General features: G+C 48.1%; 2 protein-coding genes across 4 annotated transcripts in view; one reads left to right on the top strand and one right to left on the bottom strand.

The window, feature by feature from the left end:
- Positions 1–14351, bottom strand: part of APEX2 (apurinic/apyrimidinic endodeoxyribonuclease 2) — an 87607-nt gene extending 73256 nt beyond the window's left edge. Inside the window, exons 1-3 of one of the 2 annotated variants that reach the window (XM_068248322.1) lie at positions 14227–14351; positions 13797–14024; positions 4027–4138 (exon numbers count right to left, since the gene is read on the bottom strand). In XM_068248322.1, coding sequence (XP_068104423.1) covers positions 4027–4055 — 29 coding nt within the window. In that variant the 5' untranslated portion in view covers positions 4056–4138; positions 13797–14024; positions 14227–14351. The remainder of the gene's footprint in view (positions 1–4026; positions 4139–13796; positions 14025–14226) is intronic. The other variant, XM_068248323.1, reaches the window with a different exon arrangement.
- Positions 1–18340, top strand: part of PFKFB1 (6-phosphofructo-2-kinase/fructose-2,6-biphosphatase 1) — a 103032-nt gene that overhangs the window by 25553 nt on the left and 59139 nt on the right. The window contains exon 1 of one of the 2 annotated variants that reach the window (XM_068248332.1): positions 14670–14712. The exons of the other annotated variant lie outside the window; for it this stretch is intronic. The gene's annotated coding sequence lies outside the window, so the exon portion shown is untranslated. Of the gene's footprint in view, positions 1–14669; positions 14713–18340 lie in introns of those variants that run through there. 2 annotated transcript variants of the gene reach the window in all.

Raw genomic sequence — 18340 nt, 5'->3', positions numbered from 1 at the left:
TTAGTGGGTGTTTAGGGTAGAGAATAGATGTAAACACTGCACTTGGGAGGTGATCGGACATCGGATCTGCGGGCGATCTATTGGTGTGGGTGGGTGATCAGATTGCCCGCAAGGGGCAGGTTAGGGGCTGATTGATGGGTGGCAGTGAGAGGGGGTGGGTGATGGATGGCAGTGACAGGGGGTGATGGGTGGCAGTGACAGGGGGTGATTGATGGGTGATTGATAGGTGATTGACAGGTAATTAGTGGGTTATTACAGGGGAGAACAGATGTAAATCTTGCACTGGCGAATTGATAAGGGGGGGTCTAAGGGCAATCTGAGCGTGTAGGCGGGTGATTGGGTGCCCGCAAGAGGCAGATTAGGGTCTGATCTGATGGGTAACAGTGACAGGTGGTGATAGGGGGTGATGGGTAATTAGTGGGTGTTTAGGGTAGAGAATAGATGTAAACCCTGCGCTTGGGTGGTGATCTGATGTCGGATCTGCGGGCGATTTATTGGTGTGGGTGGGTGATTGCCCGCAAGGTGCAGGTTAGGGGCTGATTGATGGGTGGCAGTGACAGGGGGTGATTGATGGGTGATTGACAGGTGATCAGGGGGATAGATGCATACAGTACACGGGGGGGGGGGGGGGGGGGGCTGGGGGGGGAGAATCTGAGGGGTGGGGGGGTGATCAGGGGGGAGGGGGGGATAAAAAAAAATAGCGTTGACAGTGACGGAGTGATTGATGGGTGATTAGGGGGGTGATTGGGTGCAAACAGGGGGCTGGGGGGTGGGCAGGGGGGGTCCTGATGGGTGCTGTGGGCGATCTGGGGCGGGGGGGGGGGAAATCAGTGTGCTTGGGTGCAGACTAGGGTGGCTGCAGCCTGCCCTGGTGGTCCCTCGGACACTGGGACCACCAGGCCAGGAGGCAGCCTGTATAATACACTTTGTAAACATTACAAAGTGTATTATACACTTTGTATGCGGAGATCGCGGACTTAACATCCCGCCGGCGCTTCCGTATGGCCGGCGGGATGTTGCGGCGGGTGAGCGGCGCCAGGCGGAGGATCGCGTCGGGTATGACGCGATCGCTCCGCCCATGCCCCTACAAGGACCGCCGCCTTTGGGCATGAGCTGGTCCTTGTGGGGTCCACTTCCCGGCCGCCTCTGTGCGTTAGGCGGTCGGGAAGTGGTTAAGAATGGCTGCAGTTTATATTTTCCCAGTGAAATTTGTGTTTGGCGCAGTCCACTTTTTGTAAACGTGACAGTCTTGAAACACAAGTTTTGTTGAAATTGATCATGGTGTTTTTGAGTGATGGACGCGTGCGCACACACTATATTCGCAACAAGAACCAGCAAAAACGTGTGTGATTAACCTGACATGATACTTTCTGGACAACCAGTTTACTGCTGAAATGAGACTTATTGGAGGAATGCTGTATGCAGGAGTACAATTGTCAAGGTGAATGTAGACTTTGAGGCTGTGAGCACACTAGACATTGAAGAAAACCATGCATATATATTTTTATTTTTTTTTAAATTAATATCCCCAATCAATGGAGTAAACTATAGTGTCATATATTTGAAAATTCTGAATCTTCAAAAGAACACATGCAATTTCCCCCCCCCCCCCATGTGGCCTATAGACGTTAATTAGCGGCAAAAACTCCTCTAGATTGTAAGCCTTTGGGCAGGGTCCTCCTCCTTTTTGTGTCCTACCTGATCATGCACCTCCATTACTGTGCACCCATGCTATGCATCTGAGTGAACCTAACTTGCCTAATCTCCATGCTCCATCCAGTGACTAAGCATTACCTGGTACCAGGGGCGGACTGACAACTCATGGGGCCCCCGGGCAATAGAAGATTATGGGGCCCCCCATACCAGTGTTTCCCACCTTTCACATTATTTTTTTACAGGCTAAGATATAATAATTTACTGACAACAGATATTTTATAATAAAAACCTCTGCGCCATGCGTAGCGCGGCACGCCGAAAAATGGGTGTGATCACGCAACAGAATGTGGGCGTGGTCATGGGTAGGGCAAAATATACATGACCTTAGCAGTGGTGTAAAAGGTCTGCCGGGGAAGTTTGAACTCTGCCATAGTGTTCTTCCCCCCCCCCCCCCCCCCCCCCCAAAAAAAAAATACATGTAATCTGACAGCATTTCACCAAAAATCCATGCAACTTGGCAAGAGGTTCCTCCAAAATACAGATAATATGGCAGTCGTTCCCCCAAAATGGACTTAATCTGGCAGCAGTGGTTCCCCAAAATACACAATGTGGAAGCAGCGGTTCCCCCATTATACACAATCTCGCAGCGGTTCCCCAAAAATAAATGCACTTAATCTGGCAGCAGCAGTTCCCAGAAAATAGGTGCCCCCAGTATAGGTAACGAGGTCAAAAGGTATCCCCAGTGGAAGTAACCAGGTCTATAGGTTTTCCCAGTGCAGGTGTCCAGGTCTATAGGTGTCCCGAGAATAGGTAGCCGGGATTATAGGTGTCCCCAGAATAGGTAGCCGGGATTATAGGTGTCCCCAGAATAGGTAGCCGGGATTATAGGTGTCCCCAGAATAGGTAGCCGGGATTGTAGGTGTCCCCAGAATAGGTAGCCGGGATTATAGGTGTCCCCAGAATAGGTAGCCGGGATTATAGGTGTCCCCAGTATAGGTAGCCTGGTCTACAGGTGTTCCCAGTATAGGTAGCCAGGATTATAGGTGTCCCCAGTATAGCTAGCCTGGTCTACAGGTGTCCCCAGAATAGGTAGCCAGGCCTATAGGTGTCCCCAGAATAGGTAGCCGGGCCTATAGGTGTCCCCAGAATAGGTAGCCAGGCCTATAGGTGTCCCCAGAATAGGTAGCCGGGCCTATAGGTGTCCCCAGAATAGGTAGCCAGGCCTATAGGTGTCCCCAGAATAGGTAGCCAGGATTATAGGTGTCCCCAGAATAGGTAGCCAGGATTATAGGTGTCCCCAGAATAGGTAGCCAGGATTATAGGTGTCCCCAGAATAGGTAGCCAGGATTATAGGTGTCCCCAGAATAGTCAGCCAGGATTATAGGTGTCCCCAGAATAGGTAGCCTGGTCTACAGGTGTCCCCAGTATAGGTAGCCTGGTCTACAGGTGTCCCCAGTATAGGTAGCCTGGTCTACAGGTGTCCCCAGTATAGGTAGCCTGGTCTACAGGTGTCCCCAGTATAGGTAGCCTGGTCTACAGGTGTCTACACAATAGGTAGCCTGGTCTACAGGTGTCTACACAATAGGTAGCCAGGCCTATAGGTGTTTTCTGTATAGATAGCCAGGTCTATAGGTGTTCCCAGTATAGCCAGGTCTATAGGTGTCCCCAATATATGTAGCCAGGTCTATAGGTTTCCCCAGTATATGTAGCCAGTAGTCCCTCACCTTCCTGGCTGTCCCCTCCGGAATACTGAAGTGTCGCACTGTCGTACAGCGGCTGACAGCAGGCGAGGACTTACCGCTGTTACAGCCGGCTGAGGGAGCTGTGATCTGTGCGCCGCAAGTCACAGATCACAGCTCCCTCAGCCGGCTGTAACAGCGGTAAGTCTCCGCCCGCTGTCAGCCGCTGTACGACACTTCAGTATTCCGGAGAGGAGAGGAGCCAGGAAGGGGGGCCCCAATGTGAGGGAAGGGGGGGGGGGGGGACTCCCTTTCACTGGCTGCTTTCCCAGCCCCCCCCGAACACGGGCCCTCGGTCCGTGCCCGAATGGTCAGCCCGCCCCTGCCTGGTACTCGTGCTGTGTGATCTGGTTTTCTTGTATTTCTGTATTGTCATATTGCTGTATGTCACCCCTAAATATTGTCTGTAACCTAAATGTTCAGCGCTGCGTAATATAGTGGCGCTTTATAAATACAATAAATAATACTCTAGCGTTTTCCCCCAACGCCTGCGGTTCTGTCTAGTGGGTTCCTAGCCTCAGATATTTTTGTCCTTCCCAGAAATCCACTATATTACAGCTGATTTGGCTTTGATGCATTTAGTTATGGTGCTATAATCAATCTACTATTATTTAGTAAATAACTGAAGTACTTGCAGTGTGCTCTCTGTGGATGAGGCATGCCAGTCTGAACTTGAATGTTACAGGGTCTCCTAAAATGACTGCTCTGCTGCCCTCTCCTGGGTGAAGAACATGCAGCACACTCTGTAAAGTGAAATGTTTGGAAGTTTAGCAAATTTTGTATTACATTTTTGAGCGAGAAACTCCCAAAAAATGTAAGTCATTCGTTCTGGTTGTACAACCTGGATGCAAACCAGAATTTTTAGAGCCATGTAGCTCAGGCCAAGGCCCTCTAATCCTCTGCGTTTTCATTTAATGCATACTGCTACAGAGCACCTATTTTTTTGAATGTGGCTAATACTGCATGTTTAACTTCTTCCTTCATAACTTGTTTTGTACACTCTATAGTAAAAAATGGAATGTAGCCAGGCACATACGTTTTAAAACATGCACACAACACTTTTTGTGTATAAACCGACCTAACTATTTCTGTAATTGTTGTTATAAAACTTTAAGGCCCGGTTCACATTAGCGTTCGCTATCAGGATTTTCCTGATCGGATCGAACGCATACTGTACAAACGAAACGTACATTCCGCATAGCAAATTAATGTCTATGCGGACGTTCACACGCGTCCGTTCCGTATGTACCAGAGCCGGATCGGATCCGGACTCTTTTCCAACATGCGCTATTTTTTTGGGTCCGGATCTCCGGCCCACGCATCCTGACCGGAGCCTGACAGCACCATCAGGCACACAGAAACCAATGGGGAACGGAAGGCACAGAACACACTGCCTACAAAAACCTGACATTCTACCCCACTTCCTATGCGTATGCAAGCGGCCATTTCGGATGGGGACACATGGGCCAAGCATGTCTGGAGTGGAGCAGCAGTGACAGATGTGCTGGAGCTGTTTTGGCAGAATGTCGGAGGTGGAGGTGAGGCCTACAGCGGAGGAACCTGATTCTACAGGTGCACCTTCTGCTGACCCCAACATTTTTTTTTTTTAATTTAATTTCACTATTTTTTGCCCACGGATCCTGATGGCAGCCTGATGCATGCCTGATGCAAACGGACCGGATCCTGATCGGATCCTGATCGGAACCGTACGGTTCCGATCAGGTCCTGATCCGATCAGGATCCGGTCCGTTTGCAAGGCAAAACGCAAGTGTGAATGGGGCCTAAAGGAATACCCCTCGATACCCAAGTGTTCTAAAATAAAAGTGTGCAAATAATGTCTAAGTAGCTGTGTAAACATTTTCCTACTTTTCATGTTAAATATCAGAGGCAAAAGCTGTAATTTTGAGGGTAGGATTTAGCTATATTGGGACAAATCAATTGCAGAAGGGGTGTCCTGCTTCAATGCACAGCCAGTGTTGCATATCAGACTACAGAAAGCACATATCAAACATATCAAACTCTGAAAGCAAAAACAGTATGAAAAGCTGTGACAATTAGTTACATTTCCTCTGCTCTCTTCAGACAGGTCAGTCAGAAACACAGGACACAGGATCTGCAGCTGTTGGGAGCTCTCTCTCTGTCACACACAGAGCTACACATGGGGTTAACTGATCAAGTGTGAGGGGAATTTCCCCTCTCCTCATGGCTCAGTCTGCAGTCAGTTGTCTGTAAAGTTTGAAAGTATTTTGCTAACAGTAAACAAAAGTTGCTACTAAAATGTATACACCAGTACTTAGCAGCACTTCCCAAACAATTCCTGTGTCAATTGAAAAAAATATGTGAATCGATAGTATTTAAGTATGTAGGGAAAATCCTCTGAAGACCGCCAGCTACAGCTATTCTGCATAATTACGAGTGGCCCATAGACCTGCAGCTGGGCATACGCTGTACAGTCTAATCAGTTTCTCATTTACTGCCTTGCACCAGTTCGTTTCAGTCAGTTTTCTTGTACAGCTGGCTTTCTAAAGACTAAGGCCTCGTTCACACTACACGCATTTCGGCAGTGCGTTTGGTGTGCGATCAGCAAGAACATCAGAAGTGCATAGAGAGTACTTCTGACGTTCAGTCTATGTTCGATGAGCTATCGCACTGCTGCATGCATTTGTGGCAAAGCGCATTGCTGATCCCATTTACTGTAATGAATGGGATCAGCAGCGCAACGAAGATGGCGTGCACATGTGTCCCGAACGCACGGCCATATGTGTTGCCTAATGTGAACAGGGCCTAGTCAGTGGCTGGATGGTGTAATGGTTAAGGGCTCTGCCTCTGACACGCGACCTGGGTTCGAATCTCGGCTCTGCCTGTTCAGTAAGCCAGTACCTATTCAGTAGGAGACCTTGGGCAAGTCTCCCTTACACTGCTACTGCCTACAGAGTGCGTCCTAGTGGCTGCAGCTCTGGTGCTTTGCGTCCGCCAGCAGAAAAACGCGATTTATTAATGTTCTGTTTGTTAAAAGCTGGTACACGTTAATTTTGATCACTGACCAATTTAACACTTTAACATTTATATAGCACCAATATCTTCCGCAGCTCTGCAAAGAATATATAGTCTTGTCACTTAACTGTGTCTCAGAGAGGGGCTTATAATCTAATCCCTACCGTGTGTGTGTCATGGTCTAGGGCCAATTTAGAGGAAGCCAATTAACTTCTCTGTATGTTTTGGGATATGGGAGGAAACCAGTGCATGGAGGAAACGCACACAGACACAAGGACATACAAACTCCATGCAGATGGTGCCCTGGCTGGGATTTTAGCTGGGGATTAAGCGCTGCAAGGTGATAGAGCTAACCACTACGCCGTTTTGCTGCCCCAGTATTATGGGAGCTTACCTAAAACAATCTGTTCATATGGTAGCATTTAAAATCTGACCTTCATACTACATAGATGAGGTGAAATTGGCCAATCAACATTGAAAGTGCATAACATGCTTTATGCTCTTATAAAGCAATGGATGACGCATTTACTCTGCAGGTGTGTTTTTTTTTTTTTTTTTTAATTTGCCTATTTCCGCAGGCTGGAGCGGCCGGTGAACTGGTGCGGTGTTTTTCAGACACCACAATCCAGTTCACCACCTGGGGACACACACCTTCTGGTGGGTGGCCGCAATCCATATTTGTCACATAGAGGTGTGTGTGTGTGGTGTGTTTATGTATTTTTTTTTTTTCTCTTGTGGTTGTAATGCTGGGCATTTTTTATGCATTAGTGCTTATCCTCCGCATTGGAATGTCTTAAGTTTTTAATGTGTTCAGCCAGTGATTCCCAAAAACTATTTTCCAATGAAAGTGAGCGGTGGGGAACCCACCAGTGCGAATGCGATTAGGGGGAATCGCAGGACATGCAGCATTTTGAGTGAATTTGTGCTCCATGCTGGGTATAGTAGCGCTGCAAAATCGCTATTAAAATTATTTTTGCAGAGATTTAAGGGGCAAGCGACTTTGAAAATGTAAATAAAGATATTTATGCTTACCGGATGTCTGTATTTCCGGCTTCCGTCTATAGCCCTGGCCTCCATCAGAAGAGGTCACATGCGCTTCTCTGGTCCTAGGGAAGCACCTATGACTTCTTCCTTTAGGGGGAGGGACTATGGATGTAAGCCAGACATCTGGTAAGTATAATAAAGTTTATTGAGAAAAACAAAAACAAATTGGTAGCGCTGTACAGTTTACTCCATGTAGATATTTACCGGTATACAATATCTTAAAGTACCAGTCTCTCAAACAAAAATCCATTGTAGCATAAACTCATGTTGTAAAGACTTCAGCTATTTCGGATATCCTCTTTATTTTGCAACATTTGTGTCCCAAATTTACCCTAGGCAAATCGCGCGGGGAAACTCTGCCATAGGGGATAACGGCGCCGCCGGCCGAATCGCTTGCATTAGCGATTCGGCCGGAAACCCCCACAGAATTCGCGGCGGAGGCTGCGATTCCCATAGCCGTGCATGGCACGGCTGATGGGAATCGCCTGCGATCCCGCCCACCCGCTCAGTGCCGGCGTGCGTCTACGAGACGCACGCCGCACTAGTGGAAACGAGCCCATATCACTTCTCAGAAGCCTTTACAGTGAAACTGATTGGGATTACACCATCTGCTGGAGGGGAGCATCAGCAGAACTGCTTATTCCTTTATCTTTAAGCCTGCACAGATGTGAATGGGAAGAGGCCATATCGCCCATACTCTAGTAGGGGGAGAGCTAGTCTGCAGTCACTGCTAGTATGATTTGTGCAGACAAATTGTCCTTAAACACAGAGAGGCACAGTGTCATTGGCTCTGTAAGGGAGGCCCTTTGCTGGGAGTTAAGGTGGCGATCGGCCGGGACTGACTGACAGGACTGGAGGCAGAGTTACAGGGCAAAGCTCTGCTTCCCCCGGGCAGCAAAATCCACAACCTGGAAAGTCTTGGAATTTTGCCTCAGGATTTTGGGGTGATGAAACCTCGTTCAGCCGTGCTGTTGCAGCGAATCAGCTATGGTCTTATTGCTTAACATAGGTGGGCAATAAAAACAGGAAATTTTTATTTTGGCTTCAGACTCTAAGAAGCCAAACACTGGAAGTTAAAGGGAACCTAAACTGAGAGGGATATGGATGTTTCCTTTTAACCACTTCAGGACCACAGTCTTTTCGCCCCTTAAGGACCAGAGCCTTTTTCTCCATTCAGACCACTGCAGCTTTCACGGTTTATTGCTCGCTCATACAACCTACCACCTAAAGGAATTTTACCTCCTTTTCTTGTCACTAATACAGCTTTCTTTTGCTGCTATTTGATTGCTGCTGCGAGTTTTAGTTTTTATTATATTCATCAAAAAAGACATGAATTTTGGCAAAAAAATGACTTTAACTTTCTGTGCTGACATTTTTCAAATAAAGTAAAATTTCCTATACATTTGAGCGCGAAAGTTATTCTGCTACATGTCTTTGATAAAAAAAAAAAACCATTCAGTGTATATTTATTGGATTGGGTAAAAGTTATAGCGTTTACAAACTATGGTGCCAAAAGTGAATTTTCCCATTTTCAAGCATCTCTGACTTTTCTGCGCACCTGTCAGGTTTCATGAGGGGCTAAAATTCCAGGATAGTACAAATACCCCCCAAATGACCCCATTTTGGAAAGAAGACATCCCAAAGTATTCAGTGAGAGGCATGGTGAGTTCATAGATTTTATTTTTTGTCACAAGTTAGCGGAAAATGACACTTTCTGACAAAAAAAAGAAAAAAAAGTGTTTCCATTTCTTCTAACTTGCGACAAAAAAAAAATGAAATCTGCCACAGACTCACTATGCTCCTCTCTGAATACCTTGAAGTGTCTACTTTCCAAAATGGGGTCATTTGTGGGGTGTGTTCACTGTCCTGGCATTTTGGGGGATGCCTAATTGTAAGCACTCCTGTAAAGCCTAAAGATGCTCATTGGACTTTTGGCCCCTTAGCGCAGTTAGGCTGCAAAAAAGTATGGTGAGTTCATAGATTTTATTTTTTGTCACAAGTTAGCGGAAAATGACACTTTGTGAAAAAAAAACAATTAAAATCAATTTCCGCTAACTTGTGACAAAAAAAAAAAATTCTATGAACTCACCATACTCCTAACGGAATACCTTGGGGTGTCTTCTTTCTAAAATGGGGTCATTTGTGGGGTTCCTATACTGCCCTGGCATTTTAGGGGCCCTAAACCGTGAGGAGTAGTCTTGAAACCAAATGTCGCAAAATGACTGTTCAGGGGTATAAGCATCTGCAAATTTTGATGACAGGTGGTCTATGAGGGGGCAAATTTTGTGGAACCGGTCATAAGCAGGGTGGCCTCTTAGATGACAGGATGTTTTTGGGCCTGATCTGATGGATAGGAGTGCTAGGGGGGTGACAGGAGGTGATTGATGGGTGCGGTTAGAGGGGAAAATAGATGCAATCAATGCACTGGGGAGGTGTTCGGAAGGGGGATCTGAGGGTTTGGCCGAGTGATCAGGAGCCCACACAGGGCAAATTAGGGCCTGATCTGATGGGTAGGTGTGCTAGGGGGTGACAGGAGGTGATTGATGGGTGTCTCAAGGTGTGATTAGAGGGGGGAAATAGATGCAAGCAATGCACTAGCGAGGTGATCAGGGCTGGGGTCTGAGGACGTTCTGAGGTGTGGGCGGGTGATTGGGTGCCCGCAAGGGGCAGATTAGGGTCTAATCTGATGGGTAACCGTGACAGGTGGTGATAGGGGGTGATTGATGGGTAATTAGTGGGTGTTTAGAGAAGAGAAGAGATGTAAACACTGCACTTGGGAGGTGATCTGATGTCGGATCTGCGGGCGATCTATTGGTGTGGGTGGGTGATCAGATTGCCCGCAAGGGGCAGGTTAGGGGCTGATTGATGGGTGGCAGTGACAGGGGGTGATTGATGGGTGGCAGTGACAGGGGGTGATTGATAGGTGATTGACAGGTGATCAGTGGGTTATTACAGGGAATAACAGATGTAAATATTGCACTGGCGAATTGATAAGGGGGGGGGTCTGAGGGCAATCTGAGCGTGTGGGCGGGTGATTGGGTGCCCGCAAGGGGTAGATTAGGGTCTAATCTGATGGGTAACAGTGACAGGTGGTGATAGGGGGTGATTGATGGGTGATTGATGGGTAATTAGTGGGTGTTTAGAGGAGAGAAGAGATGTAAACAATGCACTTGGGAGGTGATCTGATGTCGGATCTGCGGGCGATCTATTGGTGTGGGTGGGTGATTGCCCGCAAGGGGCAGGTTAGGGGCTGATTGATGGGTAGCAGTGACAGGGGGTGATTGACGGGTGATTGACAGGTGATCAGGGGGGATAGATGCATATAGTACACGGGGGGGGGGGGGGGGGGTCTGGGGAGAATCTGAGGGGTGGGGGGGGTGATCAGGAGGGGGCAGTGGGCAGGGGGGGGGATAAAAAAAAAATAGCGTTGACAGATAGTGACAGGGAGTGATTGATGGGTGATTAGGGGGGTGACTGGGTGCAAACAGTGGTCTGGGGGGTGGGCAGGGGGGGTCTGAGGGGTGCTGTGGGCGATCAGGGGGCAGGGGGGGGGAAATCAGTGTGCTTGGGTGCAGACTAGGGTGGCTGCAGCCTGCCCTGGTGGTCCCTCGGACACTGGGACCACCAGGGCAGGAGGCAGCCAGTATAATAGGCTTTGTATACATTACAAAGCCTATTATACTATTTCCATGCGGCGATCCGGGTGCTAGTAACCCGCCGGCGCTTCCGAACGGCCGGCGGGTTACTACGAGCGGTGGGCGGAGCCAGTCCCCGGCGGCTGATCGCGTCACGAATGACGCGATCGCCGCATAGCCACCCACGCAGCCGCCCCCGCCGATGGGCGTATTGCGGTCGTTTGGGCCCGGACTTTGCCGCCGCCCATCGGCTGGGGGCGGTCCTCAAGTGGTTAAACAATACCAGTTGCCTGGCAGTCCTGCTGATCTCTTTGGCTGTAGTAGTGACTGAATCAGTCCTGAAACAAGCATGCAGCTAATCCAGTCCGACTTCAGTCAGAGCACCTGATCTGCATGCTTATTGAGGGGCTGTGGCTAAAAGTATTAGAGAGACAGGATCAGCAGTAGAGCCAGGAAACTGGTATTATATTAAATGGAAAAATCCATATTATCAGTTTAGGTTCCCTTTAACCTTTTCGGGACTGTCCCCCCCCCCCCCCCCCCCCCACCCCCGGTTTGTTGGCCTGTGCCTCCCCCTTCTGCCAGCAGCCTTCACTCACCTTCCAGGCTCCAGCGATGAGCCGCACGGGACCCTCGTTCTCCGGCCGGCATCTCCGTTCTGTCTGACGATCAGTTCCGGGTCGCGGCTTGATGACGTCATCAAGCCAGGACCCAGCACTGACGTCAGACGGAGCGGAGGGGGGTGCCGATCGGCGCGGGAACGGCAGGGAGGTAAGTGGATCCTCTTCTTTTCCCCCCTGCCGCCGCAGCTGTCAAACTGATCACTACGATTGGACGGTGATCGTAGTGATCAGCAGCCATACGCGATGGCTGCTGATCACTCGGGGGAGATGTCGGCTGTCATATGACAGCTTAATCTCCCCCTCCGGGTGCACACGATCGCGTCGGGAGCGGAAATTGCGGGCCGGTGTAGATCCTACGCCGCATCAGGCTAGAACAGCCACAAGTGCGGCGTAGAATCTAATGCACGTGGTCCGAAAAGGTTAAACTAGAAGAAGGACCCTATGGACAGCTTGTTTACATCTTGCAGGATGAGGTGAGGGAATGAAATAAACCAGAAGGGGCAGCAGATTGCACGCTTTCATTAGATTGCTCACTGCCCAGCAAGCTCCTAGTGAACCAGAACTCCTAGGAGTGTGTAAGGGGCTAAAAAGGAGCAAAAAGCCCTCTTGCAAAAACACTATGCAAACACAACTCTTCTGCTGAAAGGAAACATGAGGTGAAAATAAACTGAGGTAAACAATTGTATATATCCTCCTCCTAAAAATAACTTTTTTATATATCCCACATTTTATTTTTAAATCTACTTATACGTTTTTACTGTTTCAGTGTCTTCATACACAAACATTGAAGTATGTCAGAGCTAAAATCGATAAACTATTTACCACTTAGTTTTTGTTTTCTGCTCTCAGAAGTCATTTTTTGCCAGTAAAGGTTTTTTTTTTTTTTTTTTTTTTTTTTTTTTTTTATGGGTGTAATTCCTTATCATTGAGAGTTGTGCTACTGTCCAACCCAGACAGAAACAGTCACTTGCATACCTGATTTTTAACACTTTCAGGCAGAAAAAGAATGTACACAACATATTGTGTACTTGGCACTGTACATACTCATGCCCATCTCAAATCAAGATAAGAGGTTGAAGGGTCAGCACCAAATGCACTGCGGGGTATAGAGATGGTAATGGAAAACTCTTGTAATGTGCACTCAGTACATACAGTGCAATTCAGCAGTAGAAAGATGAGCGAGGCACCATCCACAATGCTTAGACAGCAAAGATGTGACTGCCTAACAGCCGTTTCGCAGTGCTCCGCTTGCTTCTTCAGAGACCAATAGTCACAATGTACAGTACAGTTACTGCCTTTAAAGGGAACCTTAACTGCTGCGGAAAAATAAATTCACTTACCTGGGGGCTTTCCCAAGCCTCCTGCAGCCGTCCTGTGCCCGCGCCGGTCCTTCGGTGCCCTCCGGTCTCCCTCCGCCGCTGAGTTTCGATTTCGGACGACTGCCAGTCGTCCTGGGGCCTCTTCCGCATTCCTTGTCGTAAACTGCAGTAAAGCGCGTCCGCATGACGCCAAACGCGTCATCGCATGACGTCAAACGCGTCATGCGGACGCGCTTTACTACAGTTTACGACCAGGAATGCGGAAGAGGCCCCAGGACGACTGGCAGTCGTCCGAAATCGAAACTTAGCGGCGGAGGGAGACCGGAGGGCACCGAAGGACCGGCGCGGGCACAGGACGGCTGCAGGAGGCTTGGGAAAGCCCCCAGGTAAGTGAATTTATTTTTCCGCAGCAGTTAAGGTTCCCTTTAAAGTGAACCAGATACGAAGCACCCTCATGTATTTTACCATATAAATCAGTGGGACAGCATTCAGTCTGTCTTTGTGTAATGACTCTGCTATGATTCCTGAGCAGAGCCACAAGGGGCAGTCTTGGGCTTGAAAAGACACCAGAGAACACAGACTCGGCTATAAAAATTCCTGAGCAAAGCCAGACTGAATGCTCAGTCGGATTTTATCATGGCTGATTAGAAGCAAACTGAACAGTGAAGAATGAAACAGACAGCAGGGGAGTAGTTTTCTCTAATGTTCGTATATATGTGTGTGTGTGTGTGTGTGCTTCAGCTCTGGTTCTCTTTAAATACACTTTTTTTTAAATGTATCTCTTACCACTCTATACAAGTTAACAGCCGTCCACCATAGAACGCAGTGTTGCGCTCTCTTCTGTGGTGTGCTCCACCCCCTTTTGGGGTCACGTGTGCAGAGTAGCCAGTCAACGGCCAGAGCTTTTGCCCAATCTGACCGCTCACTTGCCGGGAGGACGTGACTTAGCTGCCTGACGGATGGATCATGCACAGGTTGTCATGGAGATGACTGTACACAGTGGGGATGCGGCAACTATAAACAGAGATAGAAACACAATAGTAAAAATGTGCATTAAAACACAATCACATTCCAAGATTAAAATTAGTGTCCTGCGGTCATGCCCAACTCATGTCACCTTGTGTATCCTTGAAGAGAGGAGCCAGATTTTCAGTGCCTTAAAGAAAACCTGTACTGAAAATAAAAGTCAAAATAGGCATACACAAGTCATACTTACCTTCCATGTAGTCTACTCCTCAGTGTCTTTCTCCTGTCCTGCGTCCTATTTGTTCACTATGATCAAGGGAATTTTCCGTCCTCCATTTTGAAAATAGCCATTACCCATAACAGCTTTCTGGTCAGCACACAGTTAGGCCTCTTGCACACTGCAAGCAATTCAGATTCAGATTCCGCTTTTTAATCAGTTTTTTTACCTCCGATTCAGATTCAGATTTGCAGTGTGCAAGGAGCAAACTGCAAATCTGAATCTGAATCGGAAGTAAAAACAGATTAAAAAGCGGAATCTGAATCTGAATTGCTTGCAGTGTGCGAGAGGCCTTAAACTGTAACATCGCCCACTTGAGCCATAGGGAAACATGGACATTGCCTGGTACATCCGTTTTCCTCTTAGCTATAACTGACAGCAACTGATATTTTACTGACAGCAACTGATATATTTCAGATCTGTCAGAAAAAAATGGTGAGCTTCTGAGAGGAACGGATGGTAAGGTAACTCTGTAATTTTCATTTGAAGTTACCTCGTGTTTATTTTAAATATTTTTACTCAGTACAGGTTCTCTTTAAGCCTCATCTACACAGTACAATTTTTCATCAGATAGATGGATCTAATAAGAAATTGCATCGTGTGCAGACGTCCAAATTGTTTCAGATGAATTTTGTGATAAATTTTGCTTTGATAAGTACCCAAAATCGAACGCAATCCTATTGGACCAGTTGGAAATTATCTAATAGATCCGATCTGAAGGAAAATTGTATCATGTACTGTAGATGAGGCTTTAGACTACCTTCATGTTGGTCTCCTCCACCTCTTCAGCAGTTCACAGAGCAGTGACCCACACTGACTGCTTCTGAAGTTGTCTTTGTGGAGCACCTCCAATCCCTGTCCATAAGACTGTCGAAGAGCTGGGCAGTGTTTCTGTACAATGCTCATTCTGTGCCACCAGATCTGCACATAGCTGAAAAACGTATCCATTTCTTTTAGCTGAGCGGTGTAGGCTGGATAGTGTAATGGTTAAAGAGAACCAGAGACTAAGCACCCTCATGTATTTTATTACATGTATTAGTGGGAACATGACAGTAAACACCTACCCTGCTTTTAGTTTTATTCTTCTCAGTCTAATCTATCTGTTATCAACTGTGATAAGAATCCACCGACTGATTCAGTCTGTTTGACCTGGAATCATAGCTGAGTCACTCTTCTGTGGAGTCTCTTCAAGCCCAAGCCTGCCCCCTCCTGGCTCAGATTTCATACTCAGAGCTGTTGACATGGGAGGGGCTGCTGCTGCCGAGAAAGAAGCTCTGACACACACAAGTGTATCTGTGTGCACTGTGCAGCCAGTCATTATCTACTGTATGCAGTTTCATTTCTATGAGCGACACTTCCTACAGGCAGCCACACAGCATACCAGAATAATAGTTGAAAGCAGACAGATGAAAGGCTGCAGCAGCCCTGCTTGTCTATAGTCTCATAGAGGCTAGACAGCACATCCAGAACCACTCATAACCCGGAAGCAGAACAGGTATGAGCCGGCAGCCATATTGGATATTTCCTGGAGCAATAATGGATAAAAAACACTCAAAAGGCACACCAGAGTGGCTAAATTATCAGGTAGAGCATTTATTCTTTACAAGCTATCAACTGATATGTTTGTTTTGTGTGAATCGTTCATCTCTGGTTCCCTTTAAAGCGGACCCAAACTTTTTTTTTTTTTTTTTTTTTTTTTTTTTATTCATTCAAAATATTTAGTTGCACCACTCAGCGCCGGCCCGCTCATGAGGCGGGGTGAAACTTTTGCCTCAGGCGGCAAATTTCCAGGGGCGGCATCTGCCCGTCCGTGCGGGGAGCCGGCCGCCGAGCTGGAGGGGTAGCTGGCAGTACGGGGGTATTGGGCCTAGCGGCGGGGAGGGGGGGTCGGACCCCCCCCCCTCCCTCGCCTGGGTCCCCCGTCCTCCGCTCCCCTCCAGCCTTACATAGAAGCAGCCGCTATTTGTAAGAGGCACGGGCGGGGAGGACTCACCTCTTCCTCGATCCAGCGTGCGCTCCACTGATGTCACTTCCTGCAACGCTGCAGGAAGTGATGTCAGTGGAGCGCACGCTGGGAAGAGGTGAGTCCTCCCCGCCCGTACGTCTTACAAATAGCGGCTGCTTCTTCTATGTAAGGCTGGAGGGGAGCGCAGTTCGGGGGACCCAGGCGAGGGAGGGGGGGGTACGACCCCCTCCCCGCCGCTAGGCCCAATACCCCCGTCCTGCCAGCTACCCCTCCAGCTCGGCGGCCCCCCAGAGCGCCCCCCCCGGGGGGGGGGGGGGTGGCGGCGGTGGAAAAAAAAATTTTTTTGCCTCAGGCGGCAAAAAGTCTAGGGCCGGCCCTGGCACCACTCTGACACATACAAAGATAAATAAACACTCCTTAAGCCTGAGCATTTCAGTGTATGCTTTAAGGGCTCTGCCTCTGACACGGGAGACCAGGGTTCGAATCTCTGCTCTGCCTGTTCAGTAAGCCAGCACCTATTCAGCAGGAGACCTTAAGGTGCGTACACACATGCGACTATAGTCGTTTGAAACGATTGTTCCCCCGATCGTTTAAAAAGACGATCGTTTAAAAAAAAAAAAGCAACCAACGATCATTAAGTCTCTAACGACGGACGAGCTAGATCGTTAAATACTAACGATCTAGCTTGGCGGATTTTTACCAACGACGATCGTTTGCAAAAGTAGTACATCGTTGGAAACGGTCGTTCCTACTAGGCTTGACATGCGCATTTCACTATTTCTCCATGGAACTTCTCATTTTTATGCGCAAGCGCAATAGTTGCTTTACGTGATGGAACGTTCGTTCTAACGATCAAATCGTTACACACATTTAAAAACAAACTTTACTTAGGTCATTCTTTCATCAATTAAAAGTTTGTTCGTCGTTCTCAACGAACGATCGTTGTTGCATGTGTGTACGTAGCATTAGGCAAGTCTCCCTAACACTGCTACTGCCTATAGAGCGCATCCTAGTGGCTGCAGCTCTGGTGCATTGAGTCCGCCAGGAGAAAAGCGCTATGTAAGTGTTTGTCTTTGTCTTTTAGTCTCATGGCAGCTGCTCTGCTGTTCACTTTCAGCTGGGTGGCGGTCTGTAGAGCAGAGCCCACAGCCAGCAGGTTCAGAAGCTAGGGGCCTGTTCCCCAGCAACCATTTACAATGTGGGATGAGGACACTCTGCAACATCCCTGCAGACTTGGAAGATTTCTACCGTAAAAGAACTTGGCAGCTATCCTCAGGCAACCCTACAGCAGATTGTGTCCCAAATTTACTGAAGCTCTAAGCAGTAACAACGTGAGGGGATTACTCAGTTGGCTAATGGCTCATACCACCAGAAGTTTTTTTTTTGTGTTGAACAGTTTTCAACAAACGATTGCGCTATATCGTGTAACATCATTTAACAAAAGGTAAACTATGTTCAACGGCTGATAACCTGCGACAATCATTTTGTTTTGAACTGTCATGACGGATCCCATTGTGGAGGGTCTGATCCCTACTGACCTCCATGCTTATTACCGCGAGCATTCACAGTCACGTTTGTGCCCGCGGTACTCGCAGATTGCAGAAGATGGATCAGGGAGCAATTGTTTGCATCTTTTGTCGCCAAGTATCCCTTGATGCATCTTCTGCGGTCTTGTGGTGGGTGTACAGCTTAAAGGGACTCAGAGCTGAAAAAGTATTTATACATATCTGGGGCTTCCTCCAGCCCCATCCGTTAGGATCGCTCCCGAGACCTTGTGGCACCAGGGCCAGTCTTCACAAGAGAAGAGCGCTGTTTGCGTATCTCTCCTACAGCCGTTGCCAAGATACGTAGAGGGAGCACTTCTCCTGCATAGACTGGCTCTGACTGACATAAGTGATGCGAACCGGTTCCCGACGCTGCGGGCAGCTTAAGATGGCGGCGTGGGAGCGATCCGAGCTGATGGGGCTGGAGGAAGCCCAAGGTATGTATAAATCTCTTTAATTTTTCAGCTCTGTACACTTGATGTTACTCTAAGGCGGTGATGGCTAACCTTGGCACTCCAGCTGTAGTGGAACTACAAGTCTCATGAGGCATTGCAATACTCTTCCTCCCCGAGTTATG

This window comes from Hyperolius riggenbachi, chromosome 8 (genome assembly GCF_040937935.1).
Source record: "Hyperolius riggenbachi isolate aHypRig1 chromosome 8, aHypRig1.pri, whole genome shotgun sequence".
In the NCBI taxonomy this organism is placed as follows: Eukaryota; Metazoa; Chordata; class Amphibia; order Anura; family Hyperoliidae; genus Hyperolius; species Hyperolius riggenbachi.
This window is presented reverse-complemented; position numbering and strand designations above follow the sequence as displayed.